The 26,946-nt window shown below is 41.8% G+C and overlaps 1 protein-coding gene across 2 annotated transcripts in view; it reads right to left on the reverse strand.

Moving 5' to 3' along the window:
* Positions 1-26,946, reverse strand: part of Mboat2 (membrane bound glycerophospholipid O-acyltransferase 2) — a 126,541-nt gene that overhangs the window by 29,528 nt on the left and 70,067 nt on the right. Inside the window, exons 4-5 of one of the 2 annotated variants that reach the window (XM_026401063.2) lie at positions 11,064-11,159; positions 273-328 (exon numbers count right to left, since the gene is read on the reverse strand). In XM_026401063.2, coding sequence (XP_026256848.1) covers positions 273-328; positions 11,064-11,159 — 152 coding nt within the window. The remainder of the gene's footprint in view (positions 1-272; positions 329-11,063; positions 11,160-26,946) is intronic. The other variant, XM_026401136.1, reaches the window with a different exon arrangement.

A 26,946-nucleotide genomic window follows, 5' to 3' on the forward strand; every position in this document is an offset into this window, starting at 1 on the left:
TAGGGTTGGGATGTAGCTCTAGGGTACAGCACTTGCCCGGCGTCTGCGAGGCTCCAAGTTCCAACTGCAGGACTGCAAACAAGCCAACAAAGCAGAACAAAGAAGCCACCAGGGCAGCCAGCCTGGGCAGCCCAAGCCCCGTCAAACCCCCACCTCACCCCATGCTGTCCTGGCACTCTGCGGGGAGCAGAGAACTGTGGTAGTACCTCAAGCAAAAGATTATTTGAATGGGACTATATTCAGAAATGAAGAATTAATTTCAGAATTCTTACCATCATGAATTTCATAAGCCAAACTGGTGATCTTCTGAGTGATGATCATCATCGGGCTACAACAGACAAAAGGCAGGAGGTTTAAATGAGGAAAGTCCAAGCACTAAAGGCATGTAAAGAGAGTTCATTCCTCTTAGGGGACTACAAAATGATGACATTTCTACCATAAAAGGGCTTTCAAGACCAGGGGTCTTCTATGAGCCAGTGATCAGGTCCTATCTCTTCATGTCATGCCCCAGAAAAGGAGGTCCAGAGGTCATACACCTGGCCTCTTGTGACCTAGCACCTCCTTCAACACCACACTGCCAGCTGCTGCCTCCAGCCCCGGGTGGGGGAAGGTAGGACATGACTGCTTGGGAAAGGCGAAGGGTGGGAGACAAGGGCTTCTGGGTGAGAAGTGGGAGAGGTGAGGGCAACAGCACAGGGAGGAGGAAAGGAGAACAGGGACTGCTGCCCCTTCCCTGCTCTCAAAGTAGTGCATGCCAGCCACCGAGCAGGGCAGGCCAGGCACAGGAGCTAGGCTTATTTGAAGGAAAAGAGGACTTCAAAATCAAGTTGCAAGCAAGACAATGGCAACACTTCCCCCATTTTTTAAAAGTGTTCTAATTAAATGGATAATTTGGAAAGGAAAAAAAAATGAGCTACACAGGAAGCACAGATAGGAATGTGGGTGTGGTTCAGGGGTGGAGTGCTTGCCCAGCAAGCAGGCGGCTGGGTTCTACCCCAGGTACTGCAGACACAGTTACCTTAGATTAGGTTAATTTAATTTGGGAAACTGCAAAAACAAAAGGCATGAAATCCATTTGCTTGGAGGCAACACATGTACTCTGTGTGCCTGGAGCAGAACGTCTCACTGCACCCTCCTGGCAGAGACTCACCTGCACTAGGCAGGAGGGGCAGGGAGCTGACCCCACCAGGAGGAGTCTGTTCTTCCCCCACCTCTCTGCTCACAGCACAGTCGTGCAGTGCCAATGGCCACCTTTGGCAAACAATCGGTGTCTCTCAATGTGTCAAGACAGGATACTAGTTACACTATGTCTCACAATGTCGGCCCACAGTCTGAGGGCCCGTTTCCAACACTTCCACTCTAGAAAGCAGACGGGAACATGGCCCGTGAGGACGTGGGCTCCTCCTCCACACCTGACAGGCCAGGGTGGAAGAAACTCCAAGACTTAAGGGACGGGACCTGCGTTTAGACCACACATTCCCAAGAAATCATTCCTCAGTCAGCCTAATCCCCCTCTGCTTGGAGAGCAGACTCATGCCCTCTAGGCTTCGAAGACCATCCTTCATGGGGCCGGGGTTGTGGCTCAGGGGTACAGTGCTCGCCTAGTGTAGGTGAGGCGCTGGGTTCAGTCCTCAGCACCACATAAAAATGAAATAAAGGTATTGTGTCCACCTACAACTAAAAAATAAATTTAAAAAAGAGAGAGAGAGCATCCTTCATGATCTTAAGGACCATAAACCTGCTCTACCTCTTCCATTCCCCTGGGAAAAAAGTACCATTTTTCTCACCCTGCCTAATTCTCTTCTTAGTTTATCCTACCAGTAAATTATGAAAGCCATTTCAGTTCTAAAGTCTAATCCTCAAGTCACCTTAAAACATAATTAACTGATAATTATTAAATTTAATCAACTCAGTGACATGGTAAACTTCCAGGTATCATATGTAAGATGTTCAAAATGCTTTCTGAATACTTGTCCACACTGTCCCCACCCACACTCTGCACCTTCATGCAACTTCTATTTTACCAGATGCAAGGGATGCAGAACCTCAGGATGTCATGCTCAGCTGGGAGAAGAGTTGGCACATGGGTGCATGTGGGTTACTCTTCTGGAGCTGTGATGCAAAAAGACCTACAGCCCCTCCTTCAGGTTTTAGCCTGAAAGTTACTCTCTGTCCAAGAGGCCCTATGTCAAACAGCTCCGTGCACAGATGCCCACACTCAGACACTCCACCTCATCAGCTGCACAGATGCCCACACTCACACATTCCACCTCATCTCAGCTTCTTGTCTGTTTCTTTCAAGGTGTTTCTCATGTTTGCAGTTCTTATACAATGGTTATTTTTAATGTGTCTCCCTTCTTCCTCTTTTTTTTTTTTTTTTGGTGGTGATACTGGGGACTGAACCCAGAGGTGCTCTACCACCAAGTCACAGATCCAGTCCTTTTTTGAAATTTTGAGTCAGAGTCTCGCTCAATTGCTGGGCTGGCTTTGAACTTGCAATCCTCCTGTCTCAGTCTCCTAAGTAGCTGGGATTACAGGGTGTGTAATCCACTGTGCCCAGCAATCTCTCTTTAGAAGCCCATGAAGCAGGGAAGCCCAACGCCCTCCATACTGAACCTCCAACACACAGTTCAGCCTGGTACCAGACAGGAATACTGTAAAAACACAAAATGAAGTGACCCTGCTAGGTGTCTACCCAAGGTGTCTCCTATAGGCAGTGACACTCCTCTCCATCTGTCCACTGTCACCACTGAAAGCATTTGTCATACTAAAGTAAGACTGTTTACTTCTCTGTCACCACAAAAATACCCATGAACTATTCAACAGCAGGAACGCTGCCTTATCTTTGTACCTTCAGGAACTGACACCTGATACACAAAGTACTGCCTGGTTTATGAAACCGTCTCATAGTTGTTTCTGTTTCCTTTACTGGTGATCATCAGCCCCAAACATTCCCTTTGTTTTTAATTAATTAATTTTTTTTTTTAAAGAGAGAGTGAGAGAGGAGAGAGAGAGAGAATTTTTAATATTTATTATGTTTTAGTTCTCGGCGGACACAACATCTTTGTTGGTACGTGGTGCTGAGGATCAAACCCGGGCCGCACGCATGCCAGGCGATCGCGCTACCGCTTGAGCCACATCCCCAGCCCTAATTATTTATTTTTAAAAGATAAAGATAGACACAATATCTTTTTTTTTTTTTTTTTAAATGTGATGCTGAGGATCCAACCCAGGGTCTCACAACTGCCTCTGGCCCAACCTGTCTTCAGGGCAATGGTGAATTTAAGAAAAGAACAGAAGGCAAAATTATCATAGAGTGACTACAAAGGGAAAGTCAGGGTGGGATAAAAGGTCTAAGAAGAGTTAAGAAGCAAGCGGCAGGTACACAGATGACTGCAGCCCAGCACAGGCACCTCGAGGAGGCAGAACAGAGCCAAGGGAATGTGCGGACCTCACCCTGTCAGCAGACGCTGCTGGACAGAGAGGCACCCCCCAGTAAAACCAACACCACTAGCCACAGAAGCAAGCTGCAGATTTCAACAGCACAATATGTTCCCAAATATCTTTTTCAGGACAATCAGAGGAACTCTCTCAATTAATTCATTCTCACCTTTACTGATACTTTTAACTCTCCACTGGATTTGTGTAGAATGGAGCTCTTGACATGTTCCCCTCCCAGGTCCCAGGAAAGTCTGAGATAACCACGCCTGTTTCCCAGGGGGAGGCTGGGAGCTGGAGGGCCGGCAGGGAGCAGAGGGCTCCAGGACCCGCCAAGGAAGACTCAGTGGGACTTCCTCTTCCTTCTGTGTGTCGCAGCATCACTGTATTTAAATAGTATTACAGAAATTTTCTTCCAGGGAGACTCTGCTAGGAATGTAGGAAAACATGGAATCTAACTAGTCAAATAAATAAACTAATGGATCATTTTCAGCTAATATAAATTAAAATACTCATGAGGTACAGAATTTTGAAACTCCACACTTTCTAAAACAAAAAGGAGGAAAGGCAGTAAAAAAATTTAAAAATATTTACACGTTTCCATACAAAGAACAAGAATAGTAGAAGTGGTTCTATAACAATGGACCCTCAGCTGTCGTTGTACACTATTGGAGAAGGAAGGGTTAAATGAACACATGCTTTCTGAAGAAGTGCTCCATTATCTCTCCCAGACTATGGAACTCAAGTGATGCTTGTATGTCAATCTTACAAAGCTTCTACAGAGACCTACTAGGTAAATGGTCAGCTTGAGACTAGGATATCAATCACCTCAGCACAAGGCAAACTGTCAATTACCCACTCTCAGTCATCCCTAGGGACACAAGTACTCTTTATCCACAAAAAGTGAGGCTCACACCAAACCAACCCCACTTGCCTAATGCCAAACGCAGGCTGGAAGGCTCGCTGAGATCAGAGTCCTGCACCCATCATCTACTTGTTCTCTCACCTAGGAAACAAGCATTAGTGGGCATCTAAAATGCACCAAGCACCACTTCAGTTGTTGGAGACAGAGTGTGGACAAGACAAAGTCCATCCCGTGGTGGACAGCAGTGTAGAGACAGAGATTATAATGAAGAAGCAGGTAAACATACAGCATGCCAGATGTCACCAAGAGCTGCACAGTAAAAGAAGCAGGGAGTGCAGGACACAGGTGGGCACTGGCCACATCTGGAAAGTGGCTCCTAACAGAGAACAAGCCCATGGACACCTGGGGTGAATATCCAGGAGAGAGAAGCAAGTTCAGCAGCCCATGGACAGAGTCTGTCTGCACAGGGATTGAGGAGGACAGGACACTAAGACAGGCAGGCGGAAACAGAGCTGGCAGGCTTTGGCAGGGCACTGCGGCTTCAATCTGAGGCAGAGAACTCCTGGAAGAATTTAGTCCATGAGGTGATCAGGTTTTAAACAGAACCATTCTGACTCTGGGTTGAACAGTGACAGAGGGGTAGAGGGCAGGTAGGAAGGGACGGTGGCTCAGACCAGGGAACAGGACAGGTGTCTGCAGCCCATTCCAGGTATATTCTGAAGGTAAAGGCATCAGGGCTGAATGAGCTTTGACACTGCATTTGATGCTGAGATCAACACCCGACGCCACCAAGGTTTTTGAACAGGGATATCAACTATAACAACAGGGCTGACTGGGGAGGAAGGCAGGGAGTGGAGATCATAGGGAAGGGGAGCCAGCTGGGGCGAGGTGTGCCCAGAGTGATGCCCACAGGAGGACACGTGGGGTGTGCTGAGGAGGCATTTGAACACTGAGTTCAGAAAACACAAACCCAACTCCACCACTCACCCTCGTGGAAGAGGGCCTTAGTTAACATTTTTCACAACTGTCCTTGTCTATAAAAAGGGGACCACACTGCCACCGTGGGGTTAAATGAAATGGCAATACAACAAAGCCCTTAGACGGTATCTGAGTCACAGATGTTGCTAAGCTCTAGCCCTGTCCGACATCCAGTCTTCTTCTAGCCCATGTTGGAACTGCTACCAAGAGCAAGGCACTGGAGGGACACAACCATCCCGTGGCAGCGCTGCTCCTAAAGAGGCCTCCTGCCTAAAGCAGCATCAGCAAGGGCACGAGTGCAGTGGCCTCCTCACCCTCAGTTACGATTTCTGTGGTTTTGATTACCAATTGCCAAACAAAATCTGAAAATACCAAATGGAAAATTCCACAAATATACACTTCCTAGGCTTTAAACTACATGTAGTTCAATGTAACAGGATGAAATCTTGTGCCTTTCCCTTGTGTCTCACTGGGGTTGCGAGCCACTCCTCTGTCCATGCTGCATGCATCACCAATCCATCAGTCCTTTCCTAGCTGTGCCTGAGTAAGTCTTACTATAGTTGATAATGTCCACAAGTACACAAGTAGTGCTGACAGAATTTCAGATATTCCCAAGAAAAGCTGTAAGGTACTTCCTTTAGTGAATGTCAAAGCTGATCACAGCTCTGTAGATATAGGAAGAGGCCCAGTCCATGGAGGGTCTGGTGCTACTGTGGTTCCAGACACCTCCTGTGGGTCTTGGGGTGCCTCCTAAGGGTAAAGGGGCTACTGTAACTACATAAACAAGTGTCAAGTGCAAAGCACAATACTGAAGAAATGTGCAGAGGTGAGTGAAACTTCACACCGACAGAGCCAAGGGGGAAATATCTCAAGTAAGTTATTTAATTCAGTCCTTTAAGATTTGGGAGGTTTCAACAGGCAGATATGATTGGAAAGCTGTTCCAAGCAGAGAACAGGGTGAAAAAAAGTACTGCCAAAGAAAGAACAGGAGAGACAGACCTGAAAAGCTGTGAGGGGCTCTGCAGGCCTGTGTTAAGAAGCACTGTGTTTATTTTTTTTTAATTAGAGCATTATAGTTATACATAGAAGTTGGGTTCATTTTGATAAAACTATACATGCAAGGAATTTGATACTCCATTTCAGCCCCTGGTCCCCTCAGCACGGTATGTTTCTGATAGAGATTATGCTGCACACTGCCTTGTAACATCCATAAACTCAGAGGAAAAGCCCAGGCATGGGTGGGGGACAGACAAATGATAAACAGGTTGTGTCTCTTCACCCACAGTCACCTGAGCCCTATTAGCAGCAGCTACACAGGATAGTTCCTGTAGACAAATATAGGTCAAGGGGTTGGGAGATACTCCCACTGGATGAACCAGGACAGGTGGAACACCACGGCTTGCGAGCACTTGAATAATTTAGTCACCCCATTTACAGCTGCTTCTGGGTGCACTGCAAGGCAGAGCAGGGTCACAAAGAGCAACAAGGGCCTTTGTCCTCCTTTCACAGAAGGCGAAGAGATCCCTAAACTTAGACTCTGCACCTAAATAAAGCTAAAGAGAGTAATGAAGGGGACAATCACATCTGGGACCAGGGCCTGTCATTGCATGTGCTTAACAGAACTGTCACCTACAAAAGCACCTACCAGAAGGCACACCACCTCCACAAAGGACAGGCCCAGCTAAGCCACAGCGAGTAGCTTACTGAGCATCTGTTTCCGTCTGCTCTGCTGAGACAGAGTCTGGATTTGAATGGAAAATTATGTCACACATAGCTTTTTTTGGTAGACATATTAAAAAATCTCTTTGGCATCACAAAAATCAACATATTTCAATCAGAATTCATTAACCTTCTCCCAGAAAAACTGCTCTTGCCTCCATCTACAATTTGTCAATCTCCATGGAGGTAAGGATCTGCCTTTCCCTCCTCCTCCTGATGTCCTGGTGCTGAAGAACTGGGCCAGGCTTGCCCACTGGTTTTGATCCCACCATTGCTATTCTGTATTTTTATTCCTTTTTTTTTTTTTTTTAAAGAGAGAGTGAGAGAGGAGAGAGAGAGATAGAGAGAAAGAATTTTTAATATTTATTTTTTAGTTCTCGGCGGACACAACATCTTTATTGGTATGTGGTGCTGAGGATCGAACCCGGGCCGCACGCATGCCAGGCGAGCGCGCTACCGCTTGAGCCACATCCCCAGCCCATGTATTTTTATTCTTAAATCCCTGGGGTCTCTCCTTCTAGGTCCTCTACCCTGGCTTTCTTGATTTGTCTACTCCTATGTCAGTTCCATAGTATTTTAATGACTCTTGTCCTTTTGGGAGGGGGTATTCTACCCCTGAGCTAAACCCCCAGTCCTTTTTACTTTAAGACAAGTTCTTGACCTTGAACATACCATGCACCTGCCTCCTCTTCAGGTCACTGGGATTACAGGTGTGCACCACTGCACCTGGCTTAATGATTCTTATTTTATAGACAGTAGCAATCTTTATACTGAGTTTACTACTCTCAAGAATTTAACCTTCCAGACAAACTTTTCAATCACTTTATCTTATCTCTATCAAAACCCCAACTTTTACCACATTCAGTGTCAGGTTAACAACAGGAAAATTACCATCCTTACAAAACTGAATTTTACTATTCTTATAAATGAATGATTCTCAAGTTAGTATTCAATGACCTAGAATAAAAATTTTAGTTTTCACACAGAAATCCTGCTCCTTTTTAAAAACATGTATTCCTAGATATTTCATAGTTTTTATTGCTTCTGAAACTTCTATGTTTTCTAATTGATTATTGTTGGTATAAAGGAAAACTATTTTGTTGATTTATATTTCTCTTGTATCTATTTTCTTTTTCTTTTGGTACTGGGAATTGAACTCACATTGAGCCACATCCCCAGTCCAATTTTTTGTATTTTTATTTAGAGTCTCACTGAGTTGCTAAGTGCCTTGCTTTTGCTGAGGCTGGCCTTGAACTTATGATCCTCCTGCCTCAGCCTCCCCAACCGCTAGGATTACAGGCATGTGCCACAGTACCCAGCTCTTGTATCTATTTTCTAAGGCTAATCTAAGCTCTAACAATTTCAGCTTTCAATCTTTCCATAAATAGAAACTTCTATTAACAGACCCTTTTAGGGGCTGGGGTTGTAGCTCAGGGGTAGAGCACTTACCTAGCATATGTGAGGCACTGAGTTCGATCCTCGGCACCACATCAAAAAATAAATAAAGTTATTGTGGCCATCTACAACTAAAAATATCTTTTTTTTTAAAAAGAGTTCCTCTTGGGCTGGGGTTGTAGCTCAGTGGTACAGCGCTTACCTAGCATGTGTGACGCACTGGGTTCGATTCTCAGCACCACATGTAAACAAAAAGTAAAGGTCCACTGACAACTACAATAATATTTTTTTAAAAAAAAGTTCCTCTTATCTAATTAATGTTTTAAACATATCCTGAATTGTATGTGTACATACGTTGTGCAAAGACACCACCTGCCCCATCAACTTAGAAGAAGTTTCCAGAGAGCCTGAAGGAAGTGGAAATACAAGAAAGAAAGGGCCTGGTCCCCTAAGTTATTGTGTGGAATGGAAGCACCATCCTCAGTGAAATGTAACGTGAATGAGAAGTAAAGTCTTATGTTATTCCACTGAAGTTATGTGACTGTGTAACAGCAGGTAGCCTATCACTAGCTAATACGGTGAGATGTTAGGTGGAGAACTAGAGAATGAAAAGAGAGTAAGGGTCTCTCTGGACTGGTCACACAAAGCTGTATTAGCATCAACCCACTTGGTTGTATGATCAATTCAACTGGATTATACTAATTTACTTTTATATCTGGTGGTATTAAAAAATAAAGAAAAGACTTCTTAATGAAATATGTAGAATCCTAAAATATTAACTAGCAAAACCTTAACTGGGGTTGAAGCAAGACCGGGAGACCTAGAACCTCAGTGGCTTAGCTCCTTATCCTTTTGCACTGCCTGCAGAACTTACCATGGAGTCCTAGGACTCCAGGGGTTGAAAAGTAATGATTGCATGGCAGTGTCAGCTTAGTTGCTGATGTTAACATTGCTGTTTTCAACATTCATAAACTAAATTAGCTGAGAAAATTCTTTTTGTTTCTATTTTATATTAAATGCCTAATTTATTTCTCATTTATTACAATGCAAGTATTCAAAGCTATGAATTCACCTCTCGATTCAGTTTGTCTGCATGGTTCCTGTTTCCCTATTTAGATTTTTCCCTTTCCTATTGTATTTTCTACTTTTTCCCTTAAGTATTATTTCTAATTCAATTAAATATTTAATACCATTGTGTGCTACTACACTAAGGATATAAGATGAACAAGGGCAACATGATCACTATTCTTAGGTTAATTTTTGCAGTGACTGTGATACTTTTTAAATACTTCCTAACTTCATTACACTATGATGACAACATGTGACAACATGTGATTCTGTTTAGGAGCTCAATTTCTTTCTACTTATCTATTCATTCATCCATATACATATGTGTTTATACACACGTGTATACACACACACACATATATACACACACACACACACACACACACACACAGAGTGAAACTAAAGACTGACCCCAAGGGTGCTCTACCACTGAGCTACATACATCCCCAGCCCCTTTTTGGGACAGGGTTTCGCTAAGCTGCCCAGGCTGTCCTTGAGCTTGCCATCCTCCTATCTCAACCTCCAGAGCAGCTGGGATTATACCCATGGCCACTGCACCCAGCCACAGCTCAATTTCTTCGAGAACACCTACTACTCATAAGAAGACTGACAGTCTGTTTTCCTTTTCTGCGTTCTAGGTATGCATCTCAATTTTACTCATGCAACCTACTTCCATTCAAGACTACTTTTATATGTGTACAGTAAAACCCACTTGGTCTCTTTAGGGAGAAAAAGATGGATCATCTTCTGTTTCACAGAAGTGGTTTTTTTTTCATCAATTTGGGCCCATTACTATTGTCGAGCAATTTTTTTCTCCAGAAGTATTATAACCTGTTTTGTCTAATTTTTTTCCAATTTACTTATTCTTAAATTGGATCTATTACTGATTATTGTGCTGTCCAATGACTCAAGACTGACCTAGCATCTTCTGTATGCTGTCCATGGAGAAAGCTGTAGAGCCCGACATAAAGAACACTGAGGTTTAAAACCTCCCCCTCCCCACCTGGCCCACTGTGAATGAAGACACCCCTGTGCACAAGGGGGGTCAATCAGGAGACAAGGGCTTGTGCAGCAGGGTGTCTTAACAGAAACTCCAACAGCTACTAGAACAGGACAGACCTAACTGGCCAGGGAGGGAATGAACCCCCTCTGCAGCAACGGAAGCCTCAAGTCACCTCCACTACTGTTGAAACTAATGTCGGATAAGTGGAGGGGAGATAGTGGGAAAGGGGGTAAGGGGGTGAGCAGGTGGGGGAGGGAGAGGGCAAGCAGCAAGAATATGGGCTCCAGGGGGCTAAATTTCCAGAATCATTAATTATTGCTGAAATCTCTATCTATCAGAATTAGAAAATGCTTTCAATATCAGAATGTTATGTAAGAAATTAAATTGTTATATATTTAGAATAATATTTTGTGACATAAAGTATTGTAAAGAAACCAACTATGATAAGAAAAATTCTAAATTCATAAAGGAATTTTGAACTCAAATGTTTAATGATAGTTTTTCACTGGAACTAGTAAATGCAACTATATTTTGTTTTATTTTAACCAAGAGTTACAAAAGATAAATTGGAGTGCTGAATCAAAGTTTTAATCTTACCCTGAAAAATCAGCAGAATATTGTCCATAATCAAAGATATAGACTCTAGTGATTTGGCACACTGTGAGGTATCCCAAAGCAAACACAAAACAGTATCTGGAAAAAGAAAAAAGAAAAGCCAGATTAATAATGATAAAAAAGTCATTTAAAGAGTATATTTTAAAGTAATTCATTAATTAAATGATATGGTTGAATGATTAAATCTTACTAGATCTACTCTCAAATAACAGGCCCAAGAGCACTCTACCAGGAAGCTATATGCCCAGCCCTACTTTTGTTGAGACAGTGTCTCACTAAGTGACAAAGGTTGGTCTTGAACTTGTGACTGTCCTGCCTCAGGCTCCTAGGTTGCTGGGAGTACAGGCTGGTTACAGGCAGTTGCAGCTACCTCAAGTAACTTCATAAATTAAGAAAACTCTTCCCTAGTTATCTGCTTTGGTTTGCTTAACTACATCTTCAATGGTAAATGCAATCAATTACTGCCTTTATTCATTTACTTGTGAAAGACATCCACACATCAAGTTACATATTTGAAAGTTATAATTACAAGCATAAAATTATAATTATTGACATCTGCTGTGTCTACTGATTCTTATATTCTAGAAAACAAAATTTAGCACAAAAATACTTGGCTCAGATATACATTAAAACAAATTCTTAACAGGAGTCTAAAAATGTCCTCAGTAATCAAAAATCATAATCATACATCTTTGGTGTGGGTTAGGTGGCATTTAGCCACATTTAGATGTATGAACACTTAGTGACTTTTACCAACTTAAGACATCTGGGTTGGAGTTATAATAAACAGCATGAAAAATAATTCACATATCAATAGAAAAGAGCAGGAACATATTTTAGAATATATAACACTATACAGTGCAATAAAATCATGAGTCTACAATGTGAGGAAGTTCTGCCTTCACATAACACTATGACAATGGACTACAGAATAAAACAAAATATATACCAAACAGGAACTGTGGCCAAAGATTCAAATGTTCTCAATTCAGGAAGGACCTTCTAAACATACACAATACAGAGAAATGAAAATGAAAAGTAGTATATTTGACTAAACTAAAAGCTTCTCATGTAGGCAATTCAGGTGATTTTATGAAACTGTTTTTTTTTTTTTTCAAACTTTGAACAAGGACAAAGGGAGGACGATTTCCTAATTCAAATGCTGTAGAAGTTAACAAACCATGATCATTACACCTCACAATCATTACACCTGTGTGCACATGTGATCACCAAGCGCTCACAAACCAAAACTTAAAATAATTTCTAGAAACCACTCATTTCCTAGTAACAACATCTCTCATCATAAGTTTTCTGCAAGTTTGCCTGCTTCCCCACAACGGGACAGTCTATTTCTCTGTCCACCTCAGTCTGGGCCAGTCTTCTAACCACACTGACCAGATTATATGAAACATACTGTGAATTCCACACACGGCCCCTAATTGTCCTGGCAGTTGCTACTTCTTGTTCTTTTGGTGGTTAGTTGTCATGAGAGAAAAGTGACGCTCCTGAGACCACTGCATGTGGGGGTTCTGCAGCGTGAGACTGTGGAGAAGGGTAAGGGGGGCAGACACCAGGCAGGGGGACTGGAGAGTCATCAGGCGGTGAGTGAATAAGCCAATGGCACAGGAGAAAGAGAGGACCGCTCAGCTGACCTTCCCGAGCCACAGAAACACAGCAAAACAAGTCACTATTTTTTAAAGCCACTTGCTCTGATCTAGTGACATCATCAAAACAGACTGTGAAGCACTTTGGAAACAAAAACATGAAACACAGCACAGGTTTGGGGACTGGGTTCTGCTTAGAGGCAGAAAAGCCCCAGGAGATGTGGGCTTAGGCAGGAAGGCCAGAGAGGGAGCTGGCCAGAGCCAGAGCAAGGCTAAGCAGGCAGCTGCGAAGCAGAGAACAGGAAACACACCTAAGGTTAACATTAGCCGGATTCTTTCAGATGCCATCACAAGGTACGGACCCAGACAAGGTTTTAATGAGGATATACAAAAACAGGAAGGCCCTTCTAGTCAGCAAAATGTTCTTAGTCAAGGTAAAGATGAAGTCAAGTGTCATCTCCAATGATCCCTCAGCAAGACTTAAAAGGCACACCTTCACATAAGTTCTCCAGTAAAAGCTAGTTTCTAACAATCTCCAGGGCATGGCTTGTCAACCATCTGTTACAAAAGGAAGTCCCCCGCCATCCACTTTTATTTACTTTTCATTACTTTAAACCCCCAGACAGTATGGCATCACGCATCACAGATTCCTTTTCAAGAGGCCCTAGCATTTCAAAGGGTGGCTTTGGAATTTGGCATGAACCACACCACAGGCATGAGTTCTCTTTGCCCAGATAACTCTGGTTTTGTCCGGCTGGTCACTGAGAGTCACTGTGTTTTTCTTTAAGCATATTTCTTGCCCAAGTATAATTCATTTTTATCTCAGGCCTAAACACCTTCAGTATTAGGAAGAGCTCTGTGCTCTTTGGTTCCAGAATTCCTTGCTTACAGAAAGCAAAAATGGCCTTGCATCCCAGCCTTCCATACCTGCCCATGAGAAGTCCCGTTCTCAGCAGGCTTCTGCAGGCTCCAAGATGGCAGAAGAAGCAACAAAAAAGGCATTCAAGAACCCAAGTGTATTGTTGTTCCTGGACACTCTGACTTTCAGACCATGGTGGCAAGGAGATTGACTTAAAGAGGTTTATGAGTGTGGTTTCTGTCTAAAGTAATAGATTGTAATTAAAAGTACAGAAAGCCCAAAAGGTTTTTTAAAGGCATTATAAATAGTTCAAAACAAAAAGAGAGGGGCTGGGGTTATATAGCTCAGCGGTAGAGAGCTTGCCTCGCACTTGTGAGATACTGGGTTCGATCCTCAGCACCACATAAAAAATAAATAAACAAAATAAATAAAGATAAAGAGAGAGAGAGAAAGAGAGAGAGAGAGAGAGAGAGAGAGAGAGAGAGAGAGAGAGAGAGATAGATAGATTTGGGTCCCCAATTTTCTACTGGTAGGTAGTAGACTAGGAGAGCTTTTCAACTGTAAAGCAGGTTAATTTTTATGAAAAAGGAAGGAATTCACATCTGTCTGGACTTCACAATTGCTCTGGACCACAGACTGATGGGGCCGTCCATTCCCACCTTCTTTGAACAGGAGCATCCTCTGCAGTTATCTACCACTGAGGGAGGCAAAACCTCCCTCTTCAACTCCTCCATGGAGAACTGTACTTGAGGTCCCACCCCAGAGAGGCTCATTCATACTAGATCTGACTCGGATGAGAAGTCAGAGCACATGAGCCTGATGCTGCGATGAGACCCTGAGGATTCTGGGAAGACGGCGAGTGTCCTTTTCTCATGGTATATATGTGGACTATGGAGACTGTCTCTGAAGACTGCTGCCACCCATGGCAAACCCCCTGTTGCACACGCTGCTCTTAGAATAAAGAGCAGAAACATAATTCTCTTCTTCTTTAACCTATGCGGGACGCAATTACTTGGTTTACCCACAGAATACAGTGGGCATTTAGTTTCTGAAATCTTAAGGCTGCATCATAGGAAGGCTTGCAGGTTTAGCTCTGGTCTTCCTGAAAGGCTGGCCCTGAGTGCTCTCTCTGAGCCTTGGCACCACAGGTGAGAGGGCTGAGGCCACATGCAGAGGCCACAAGGAAGTGCCAGTCAACAATTCATCTGATCATCAACTGCTCAGCCGATATCAGCTCAAACACACAAGGAAACCATGGTGGATATGAAGCAGTCAAGCTTTCAAATGACTGCGGCCTTGGCCAACATTTACAGCAGCCACATAAGACCCCAAGCAAAATATCCACCGAAGCCTAGCTGATACCCACAACCAAGGAAAACCATAACTGTCATTAAAATAATCAGCTATCTCAGAGAAGCGTATTTTATGATTCTATGAGGACTAGTAATTATATATTAGGAAAAAGGAAGAAACATTGTGTGTGTGTGTATAAAATCACAGTGATACATCAAAGGAAACAATAGATTAGAAGGGCATTTATGAAGATTCAAATATATTTCAACACAAAACTCTTAGTAAACTAAGGGAAAAAGTCACTTCCTTAACATTAAAAAAAAAAAAAAAAGTCTACCTAAACATTCAGTATCTAGCCCACGAGGGGAGCAGGAGTCAGGTGCTGGTGAAGGAAGGAGAACACATGTGTCAGCACAGCTCCAGCCCCACTCAGGTGGATGACGCAGGAAACATGGAAGTCCACTCTACTGAAACTGGTCTCTAAATTTAGCATCGCAATCCTAATCAAAATTCCAACGATACTTTTGGTGGGGCCAAACTAGCTGATTTCCAAGGTCCTCCGGAAAACTAAATAAACATAAGCCAAGGAAGACTTGCCCTAGCCCAGCAGATAAGAGAATATGCCATGGTGATTTATAATGTAGTATTGTTTCAAAAATAGATCAAAAGATTGAGCAAACTTTGGGAGAAAGTTCAGAAAAAGACTCATTGTAAAATGGAGAGCCTGTTTATTATAATGCTGGCACATTTAATTAGTGGGAAGATGGATGAGGTCAAATGAGGTTAAAAAATTAGCTCATATTTCAGAAAGTTTCCCAGTTCACAGCATGCACAAATATAAAAACAATCCAGTAAGATTATGGAGGACCCAAGTGTTAAAAACAATACCTTAAAAAGTAAAATAATAAGAAACAAGAAAACACCCTCAAAAATCCTACTGTGGAAATAACTTTGTAAGCACAACAAAAATCACAATTGCCTGAACATTAGTCTGACATAAACATAGAAACTTACAGATGACAAGGACAAAAGATTAAATATGTAACAAAAATTATTTACTATCCATAGGTTAATATTTTTAACAAATCCTGCAAGTCAATGTGAAATAGTAAGAATTTAAGTAAAAACTTGATGACAACATAAAGAGAAAAATTATAGAAGAAAAAACTAACCACCAGTTCCTTTAGAAAAATAAATGAAACTCAGGACAGGAATAAACAGTAAAAGCCTGGAAATGCATATTAGGATGAAAATATCTGTCCAACGAAGGACTAGCAAGTTAAAGCACACATGGTCCCCGTGGCTGGGGAAGACAGGCTACTCCAACATAGCTAGTGGACACCACTGGAACAGCCTCTTCTGGGCAGGTGATTCTGCAGAACACATTAGAATGTGTACATGTTCTCTGAAGTGCCAATTTCACTTTCTTATTTCACTTAATACACTTACAACAAAGTTTACTTACAAAGATGTAATGGTGGAAATACTACATGTCTGCTGCTGAGAATTTCTTTAAAACTTTGCATTTATGAATTTAAAGTTAGTGGTTTTAAATCTTATCAAAGTGGAAGTACTTACACCAAGAATTTGGCAAAAGTCCAGAAGCATTCTATGGGTGTCAACTGGCTGTGTAAAATTTATAGTAAAGAGCATTACACATTTTATCTGTAAATTATGTGGGAAAAATCCACTAAATTTATAATTATATAATAAATTCATGTATACCACTATCCCCCAGTATCCCCCACAGACAACAAAATCCAGCTTCTCCAGTCTCTTATATAAAATGGATTTGCATATAATCCACACTCATCTTCCTGTGCACTTTAAATCCCCTCTACCGTATTTATAATACCTAGTACAATATAAATGTTATATAAATTGCTGCTACTCTGTGTTGTTTAGGAAATAATAACAAGGAATAGAGTCTGTACATGTTCAGTACAAATGCATTTTTTTCCAAATATTTTCTATTCATAGTTGGTTGAACCCACAGATGTGGGGATCACATATGCAAAAGCCCAACTGTGTACTTTTACATATATTTTTCCCCAAAAGTCAGTTAGTTGTTAACTGATTAATTACTAGCCACATGTGATTGCTGAGCTCCTGAAACTGAGATCTGTTATAATTAGAAAATATGCCCCAGATTCTGAAGACCAATAATAATAACAAAATTAAAATATCTAATAATTTTTATTGACTCACTTTAAAAATGGTAATATTTTGGATATACTGGGTAAAATAAAACATATTACAAAAATAAACAATGTATTTCTTTGCAGTTTTTTAAACTATGACTACTAGAAAATTTAAAATCGGCTCATATTACGCTTCCACCACAGAGGCTAGGTGTTCTTGAAAATGGGAGCCAGACAGCCATCATGGCTCTTCCCACTTTTATCTTTCTTTGGGCCCTGCACATGGATGTGACAGTTGTCCCAGCAACGCCCTGCATGCATGAGGACGGCACAGCAGAACCAGAAACCTGGTCTCTGGAAAACCCTAATTCCAGAAAAAATTATAGGTGGAGAGCTTCTTTTCTACTCTTTGCAACTGATAAAGAGCACATCAAATTTTGTTATCTTTTGAGAAAGATTGCAGGAAGGATGTTGGGCAAAGCTTTGATTCTTTAAGTTCATACATCAGCAGAAAAAGCAGATGTATTAGCCAATGTGCACATGAGCATTTTAAGTGCTATGATCCAAATATGAACTTCACTGAACAACTTCAAAAAATAATATGCACATGCAAATAAGACCTGGACAAACCTGAGCTGGATTTAGACAACAACCTGGCTCTCTCCTCCTAATGGGCAGATGCCCGATGAGTCCGTCCCACCAACTCTGACACCACCAGTGCCCTCACCCTCCTGACCTCTGTGCCCTCACCCTCCTGACAACTGACAGGAAGCTTAGATCTGGTCAGTGAGACATGATGCACAGATTCTCAGCAATTCTCACTCTGAACATGGGGCATCTACTACTGTCTGTCATATGAGAATATAGCAGCCACTTCCACTGATAAGAGGAGAACGCTTAAGGAATACTGAATGTGCTGGGATGGCAAAATACAAAAATAAGCAGAATATGCATTTTTGATGCTCTCATCAATCCTAAATTAGCTAAAACGAATTGCCCTGCCTCAAAATTTCTAGCTTTGAGAGGTGATACTTTCTACAGTTTACACCACAGTACCACTGACATGGTATTCTTGCTCTGTGTAGCTAAAAGTGTTCCAATACAATTATTACTAATATAAAAATTAAGTCAACAGCAAATGAAAAGTTCCAGAACAGAACATTTTTTTAATTCATGAAAAAATACACATGTTGAATTACTGCTTTGCTTCAAAAGCTAAAATGACATTTCTAACAGCTGTTCATTTATGTATCGGACACAACTGTTCAGGAAAAAACAAGGTGCTCAAGGAATTAATGAACTCAAAACGCTGAGGACACAGAAGAATTCTTCCCAAGCAAGGAAAACAGGTAAGATCATCCAAAGATTTTGAATTCTGATGGGACATGGGCTGGGGATGCAGCTCAGGGCAGAGCTCTCACCAAAGGTCCAGACAAAACCCTGAGGTTCAGTCCCAATACCAAATAAACAAATACATGAATGACGGGGGGAATAAAAAATTAACAATAAATACTCGTTTTATTGTGCTGAAGTCAAATTAAACAGTTTACTTTTCGAGATTCTCAAGCTTATATACCAACCTTTTTGTTTTGCCTGTGTGATCTTTAAAAAGTTGTTATCCTGCAGGTGGGGATGTGGCTCAGTGGTAGAGTGCCTGCCTAGCACACACAAGGCCCTGGGTTCCATCCCCAGCACTGCAAACAAAAACAAACAAAAACAACAAAAATTCTATAATTTAAAAAAAAAAAAAAAGCTAAATTGACTTCATCAAAATATAAAGGTTTTGCTTTTCCAAAAAAATTCAGAACTTATCTACCTGGCAAAGGACAGAGGTCCACAATACAGAAAGAATTATAACAAGAAAAGTCCAGCAGTAAAAGATTTGAATAAAATATCTGCCAAGAGATGCACAATTAGTCAATCAGCACAAGAAAGATGCACGCCTCATCACTAATCAGAGAAATCAGGTGGCAGGAAAGATAAGACCAATACCACGGGACAGTGAGATGTACTCTCACACTTTGGTAGCAGGCATAAAGTGTTATGACCACCCTGGAAAGTTTGTCAATCTCTTATATGATTAAAAATCTTTTATCTTTTGCCCTAGCAATTCCTTTTCCAAATAAAAACATATCCACAAAAAGGCTCTTATAAGAATGTTCTATGAATTTTATTCCTAATAGCCCAGATTTTGAAATAACTGAAATGTCCATTGGTAGGAATAAAGATACATGAATTGTGGTACATCCAGACAATGGAATGTTACTCGACAACAAAGAGGAACAAACTTTTAATAAACACAACATGAATGAATTTATTTAACATTAAGTTAAAAAAAAAAGAAAAGAAAGCTAGACACAAAAGACTAGACTATGATTTAGATTATTTGAAATTCTAGAGCAGGCAGAACTATGGTGATAACTATGGTGATCACTGTCTGCAGGGAGCGGGGGTTGGCTGTACAGGGGATAGAGCAAGTTTTGGGGATGAGTGAAAAGCCTGAGGGGTGGTGATCTACACATCTGTCCAGATTCACGGAACAGATATACTTTAGTAAAGTATATCTAAATAAAGTAGATTAAAAATTATTTGGAAACAATCAAATTTTATACAATCCCTTTGCAGATTCCTTCTCATCCTGGGGCCCCAGGGTCCAGTTTCTTTCTTTTCTCCATTTATACTCATCTTCCCAGGATTTCATCTATCCCATCATTTAAAATACCCGCTCAATAAGGATAGCTCCCAAATTCTATATGTCTAACTGGACATGTCTACTGATGCCCAAACTCAAAGCAACAAACTACGTAACTTCTCTACTTGGTTGTCTAATGAGTATCTCAAACTAGAAGCTTCCCACTCGTCTCTTGGTAAAGGGATCATTCTTTTACCCAATTGTTCTGCCCCAAATACTAAAGTCATCTTAATATATCTTTATGACTTATCATCCCATGCCCAATCTTCAAAGCTATTTTCCTATCTCACATCAAATATGAATCAAACCCAAGTCTACCTTCAAAATTCACCCTGGACCAAATAGTTTCTACTTAAGCTCATCCAGGCTAGGACCATCATCACAATGTCCTGACTAGTCTACCTGTCTTCTCACCCCTAGTCTGCGGTTCACAGAGCATGCAGGTGCTCAAGACTTCTAACAGCTATCCACCACACTAGAATAAAATCCATGTTTCTTAAGAATGGTCCAGGGGCTGGGGATGTGGCTCAAGCGGTAGCGCCTTCGCCTGGCATGCGTGCGGCCTGGGTTTGATCCTCAGCACCACATACAAAGATGTTGTGTCCGCCGATAACTAAAAAATAAATATTTTTAAAAAAAAAATGGTCCAGGATGGGGCTGGGGTTGTGGCTCAGTGGTAGAACGCTTCTTCATACTTGTGAGGCACTGGGTTCAATCCTCAGCACCACGTAAAAATAAATAAATAAAATATGAAGGTACTGTGTCCATCTATAACTAAAAAAAAAAAAAAAAAGAATGGTCTGGAATCCAGGTTTTTGTTTCTTTGTTTGTTTGTTTTATTTGGCAGGGGGGCTGGGGATTAAACTCAGGGACACTCAACCACTGAGACACATCCCAGCCCTATTTATACACACACACATATATAAGTTGTTAACATACACATACATACACACACACATTTTTTTTAGTTATTAATAGACCTTTATTTTATTTATTTATATGTGGTGCTGAAAATTGAACCCAGGGCCTCACACATTCTAGGCAAGCACTCTACCACTGAGCTACAACCCCAGCCCTATTTTGTATTTTATTTAAAGACAGGGTCTCATTTAATTGTTCAGTGTCTTATGATTGCTGAGACTGTTTTTGATCTCGAAATCCTCCTATCTCAGCCTCCCAAACCATTGGGATTACAGGTGTGCGCCAGTGTACCTGGCCAAGTTTTTTTTTTTTTTAAATTAAGTCTTTTCTTTGATTTTTATGGAAGAATGATACACATTTACATATGTATATTTTGAGACCAGTAAAACAAGAAATCTATTGGTGCTTAGAGAAGTTCAGCAACACTCAAAGTACCCATCACTTGGGTAGACCACTGGAATCCCAGCAAGGATGGGGGAAGGTTAAGTTACCACAAGTGTCATCTCAAGTTAGGTACAATTTTCAATCAGTGTTGTTTTTACATTAAAGTGGAATGGAGCAAAGTAATTAAAGACAATTTTGTTCTTGTTTAACTATTTCTTGCTATGCCATTCTGAGCCTTGCTTGTTTTCTCTCCCTTTCCTCCGTGTTTTGGGGACTACCAAGTGGAAACAGTGGTCTAGACAAAAAGGAAAGATCAGGTTCAAACTCCTAGGGGCTCACAGAAGCTCTGAAGACAGGGTCAGTCTAATGTGTGCTGTTAGCTACAAGCCTCTCTCAACTCTCGGCATATCAACTTGCATCCTGTGTGTATCTGTGTGACCGTGAAGAGACTTTATGTACCTCTAAGCCAATAATTCTACAAACCCACATCTTAAGGCCATTCCTCTGGAAAGCTATTCTGAAATTTCTAAGCACAATTACACATTTTTGTTTCTAGAATACCCCATTTCAACAATTAAATAATTTAAATTATAACTCACGCAATCTAGCTAGACCATCTACTTCTTTTTATGTTTTGAGACAGGCTCTCACTATGTTGCCCAGGCTAATCTTGAACTCCTGGGCTCCAGTGATCCTCCTGCCTTCTCCTACCTGTGTAGCTAGAACTATAGGCACATGCCACAATGTCTGTCCTTTCTTTTCTCTTTGTTTTGTTTTGCTTTTGGTACCAGGGATTGATTCCAGAGACACTTCAACCACTGAGCCACATCTCCAGATCTTTTTTATATTTTATTATTTTGAGACAGATCTCACTGAGTTGTTTAGGGCAAAGTTGACAGGGCTGGCCTTGAACTTGCAGTCCTCCTGCCTCTGCCTCTTACGCCACTGGGATTACAGGTGTGCGCCAATGCACCTGACTGTCCTTTATTTCTTTTTTAAATATTTATTTTTTAGTGGCAATTGGACACAATACCTTTATTTATTTATTTATTTATTTATTTATTTATTTATGTGGTACTGAGGATCAAACCCAGAGCCTTGCACGTGCTAGGTCAGTGCTCCACCACTGAGCCACAATCCTAGCCCATTATTTCTTATCTATTTAAACAGTAACAAACATAAACCTAAAACCTCAAATTAATAAGGAGCTAAATACTATTGGGGTAGAAAATAAAGTGAGGACACATTAAACTTAAAGATGCCACTAATCTGGGAGGTATTCAGCAAATAATTTATGGAATCTTAGTAATAATTAGAAAAAATACCACACACATGACATTAGTAGACACACAATTTACTAACATGCTAAATATAGGCATGTATTTTTTAACCTAAAAATATAAGTCATGTTAGTGAAAATGTTAGACATAAAAAATGTGTTGACCCAAAAATGAATGGAATAAAGGAAACGAACCATGAACATCCTATTTGTGGGTATAGTTCAAAAGAGGATCTGAAGTCTAACAAAATCATCAGAGATCTAGATTGCTTAAAATTTACTCATGTATTTTATTGAAGAATTTATCATTAATGAAGTTGGTCCACTTTCATGAAGTAATACGTGCAAGGCAATCTGAAGAATTATTCTTCCATGAGATAGCATCTGAATGTATGCTATTATTCTGAAGTCAGCATTCCAAAGTGAGCTTGTCTCTGCTATACTTTTATGAAAATTGTAGGTGCACAGAGTTTACCAGTCAAAGGGTAAAACCTGGCCAACCAGACAGGCTCTGTCTCTGCCGGTAACCAGCTCACCCTTGCAGGCAGGAGCCCGCTCTCCCATCCAGAGGGCTGTTTCCTCCAGTGTTCAGCACTGGGCTCAGCCACACCAACAGTCTGGCTCCTTGGCATCACCACCCTCTGTGAGCACTTGGAATTCCAAAAGAAAGCAGAAATATTTGTGTTTACTTTGCTGCAATTACCTGAAAATATCAGAATTTCATCTTAAAACCACTACCAGAGTATCGAATTTCTAAACTCTTCTTGGTAATTCCCTGACTTTTAGTAACAATCCACTTGTATTTGATGGAATTTTTATAAATTTGAGACGGAACACTTCTCACTCTTTGTGTGCAGGAATACATCCTAACACACACTCTTTCTATTACATTATCACAACTAATTACTAGCAGGTGATGAATCAACTAACCAGCCATGTCATGTAGTCTCTAAGGGCCAAGTTTCAAGGCCCTCCCACTGCTCCCACACTCAAACATAACCTCTTCACAGATACCCAGCAGCCAGACTTTACAATTGAAGACAGCATTTCTCATCTTTTTCCTTAGAGTTGGTTTGTTAAAAATGTCACTTTGGCACAATACACGTGCCTTTTACAGGACTGAATAGAAACAAAAGCAAGATACAACCTGTCCACTTCAAGAACCTGCAATTGAATCAGACATCCAAAAAACTGTATTGCTGCTATCAAAATGCCACCACCCCGTCCGTCCCTATAATCCACTGTGTTCCATCCAGAATGTCTATCACGTTTTGTGATAAACTGGTTTCTCGCACATCCTCATCCTTCACTAGACTGAGCTCCTGCAAGAGCTCAGAAATCTCAGTTTCTGAGGGGCCAGCTGAGTCTGGCCAACGGTGGGCCTTCTGTGAAGTCCACGGCATGGAACATGGGCCTGAACAGACACCTGCAAGGAAGAGGGCAGGGCAAAGATGAGCTCATGGCAGAACAGACCGGTGAGGAGATGGCACAGACTCCAGCAGTGCCCGAGCTCCTCCAAGATGGCAACATGGAGACTGCGTCACACAGTGCAAGAGACACAGAAAGAGTCTTCCCTGTCCGTGAAATGCTCCGAGCCAAGAGTCGGCATATCATGTGGTACCACTGCAATATTTCTAGCAAAAACTGGGGAAAACAACGACAAACAAGTGGGTTGGTGAGAAGGCGCTCAGGGCATTCTGAAGGGACCCGAACTCCTTGAATGCGCATGCTAATTACTCTTCTGTGACAGGAGAGAGCTCGCGGGGATTTCCATGTGACGATGTAATATGATGAAATAGTTTTTAGGAGACTAACTGTAAGAGAAAGAGATTAGAAGCCAGGATAGCCCTGCAGCATAAGAAATGGGGATGGAGTAAAGACGAAGGACGTGCTGGTAGGAAAAAAAGCACTAAGGATTTCCAAGGGAACACATAAACATTTCAAAAACTAAGAACCGGTCAAGTTTTAAGATTTGGGTGTCTCAACACATAAGTTGAGGTCAGACCTGGAGTAAAGGTTGGCACTGGCTGGGTGCTGGCTTGACCTCTTCCTAGTAGAAGGACTTCAGACGAGTGGCTGAATGGAGCCTCAGCCCTCTTCTCTCTTGTGGGTTTGCACTCTCTTCCTAGATGATTTCATTGAATTCCAAGGCCATCTGCCTTTGCACTGAACTCCAGACCTGTCCAACTGATCCACCTAGACATTGCCCCAAATGTCTAAGAAGGCTCCCAAACTTCACCTGGCCCAAAGGTTCTTGACCAATAATGTGTTTCTCCCTCCACCTTCTCACCTCCTTAATAACAGCAGGACTCACCAGCTGCTTGAGTCTAGAAAAGGCGATTCCCTCCTTCTCTTCATGCCCACACTCAGTGGTCAATCCTCTTAGGTCTGCCTCTAAAACTGACCCTTCATCTCCACCTCTATCTCCAAAGAGGCCTTCCTACTTGAAGCCACCAACATATCTTGTCTACATGTTGGAGTATTCTCCTACCGGTATTTTTGCTACCATGCTCGCCCTCTACGTACACACAGTAGCAATAGTACTTAGACAAAAAACACCACCTTGCTTATAGCTCCCTGGAGGTTCCCACTGCACTGAAAACTACAGTCTGGCCCAGCCCGCCGCCTTGACTTCATCTTACACCATTGGGCACCTTGCTCACCAGGCCCAGGCTCACCAGCCCTGCAAATACCCGACTCCTGAGTCCCACGAAAGCTATCCCATCTCCCAGAGTGCACTTTCTCTGGCTCTTCCCCACTCAGTTCTCAACCCTTCTACAAGAGAGCCCTTCTAGGGTCCTAGCTAACCTCTCATGACACTTCGTTGGCACCACTCTGAACTAACCCCATGTCCGAATTCAGCTGCCCACTGTCTGTCTCCGCCATGTGGACACTGGCAGCAGTTCACCTCAACAGAGAACACACTGGGGCACAAAGCAGATATGGGGATACTGACTGAATGAATTCACAAATGTGCATCCAGAAAGTTAATTAACATCACAGAGACCTCAAACAAAGAAGCAGGAAAAGCATATGACAGCAGGATGCAAAGCAAGGACTGGGGGTCAGAGCAGCAGGAAAAGGGGTACAGACTGCTGCCAGGACTCTGCACTTCCGGCGGCTCAGTGAAAGAAGTGACAGGAAGCAACATGGAAGGGAGCCGCCAGGACTGAACAGGGCAAGTCTGGAATGCTGCTGGCTGAGTAGGATAGCGGAGGAAGGGGACATCCCCAAAGACCATCAGAGAGCGGGGTGACCCTGCTTGTCTTCTGCGGCTAATGAGCACAGCAGTAACCCTTTTATTTCATGAAGGACACTTTCTGTATTCTCTTCCATCCATAAACCTCAATCTTTGTACCTACACAATAAACAAAAAACCTGCGACCTCCTGGAGCCTGTCACTACTGTATGAGGAAACTGATTGTGACTGAAGCATGTTTTAGTTACCTGCTCCTTCTCAGAACCTTCTGTCATGTATATCAAGAGGCACATAAAACTCAGATCTATCAGATTTTTAAAAATACTCTTATGTTAAAAAGTATGTGAAAGTTGTAGGTTAATCTGTATTTTAAGACCCAAGAAATAATACCATATCTTCAATGCTGGGCACTTTTAGGTACCAAAACTAAATATGAAAGGATAATATTTTGTTTTGAGCCAGGAGTGATGGCACATGCCTTTAATCCCAGCAGCGCAGGAGACAGAAGCAGGAGAATCACAAGTTCAAAGCCAGCCTCAGCAATTTAGTGAGGTCCTGAGCAACTTAGACCCCATCTCAAAGTAACAAAGAAAAAGAGCAAGGGATATGCCTCAGTGGTAAAGTCCCCCGGGTTCAATCCCCAGTACCCCCACTGCAAAAAAAAGACAAGGGCTCCAACTCGAAGCAGACACCCTCCCTGGTTCTGCCTGGCCTATACTGGAGAGCACCCACACACCTGCACTTCAACCAAAGAGCAGGTTTGGGGGCCAGAAAAGCAGCTCTGTACAATGCTCACAACAGAAATACTGTGGTATGGGGCGGGGAAACGTGACCCTAGGGCCACACCTGCCTTTCCTCCTCTGTTCCGTGTAAATAAGCACCACGATCAACAGAGTGAAGAGAAATACCTACTGAGAGAACAGAATTGTACAATTTGCATCTAATACCACTTAATTGATAAATAGGTCTCAGTAGACTTTTCCCTGAATACAGACAGCAACACCAGGTTTTTGGATGTAGTGACCAAAACACACATTTGATTCCTTTCTAGAGATCTGAAGATAATCCTGTGCTCCTTAATAAAGACTGCTATTCCTTAGAAGTCAGCTGTGCCGAGTTACATGCCCTGCCTTGTCTGACCAGGTGTTCTGGGTGAGAACAAAGAGATCTCAAAGTTTTACATACATAAAGTTGTAAAGGATTTTGTCTGTTCTTTTACAAACACTATTCATGAGAAAAGGCAAGAGGCTTAGCTGTATGCACTAAACGAGACATAAATAGTGATAGTGATGTATGAAGCCATTCTGTTCTTTCCTCTTCTTGTTTACAGATGACAAAAACATACCAAACCACCTACCTCTTATTCAGTTCTTTCTTCACAAAATTCAACTTTTGCTCCCACACCTGGCTTAGTAACATAATTAAGACATTTAACTGTCATTTATGAAGAAAATTTCCAAAACTGACTCAAATATACAACAAAATTGGGTTTT

This window comes from Urocitellus parryii, chromosome 12, assembly GCF_045843805.1.
Source record: "Urocitellus parryii isolate mUroPar1 chromosome 12, mUroPar1.hap1, whole genome shotgun sequence".
Taxonomy (NCBI): Eukaryota; Metazoa; Chordata; class Mammalia; order Rodentia; family Sciuridae; genus Urocitellus; species Urocitellus parryii.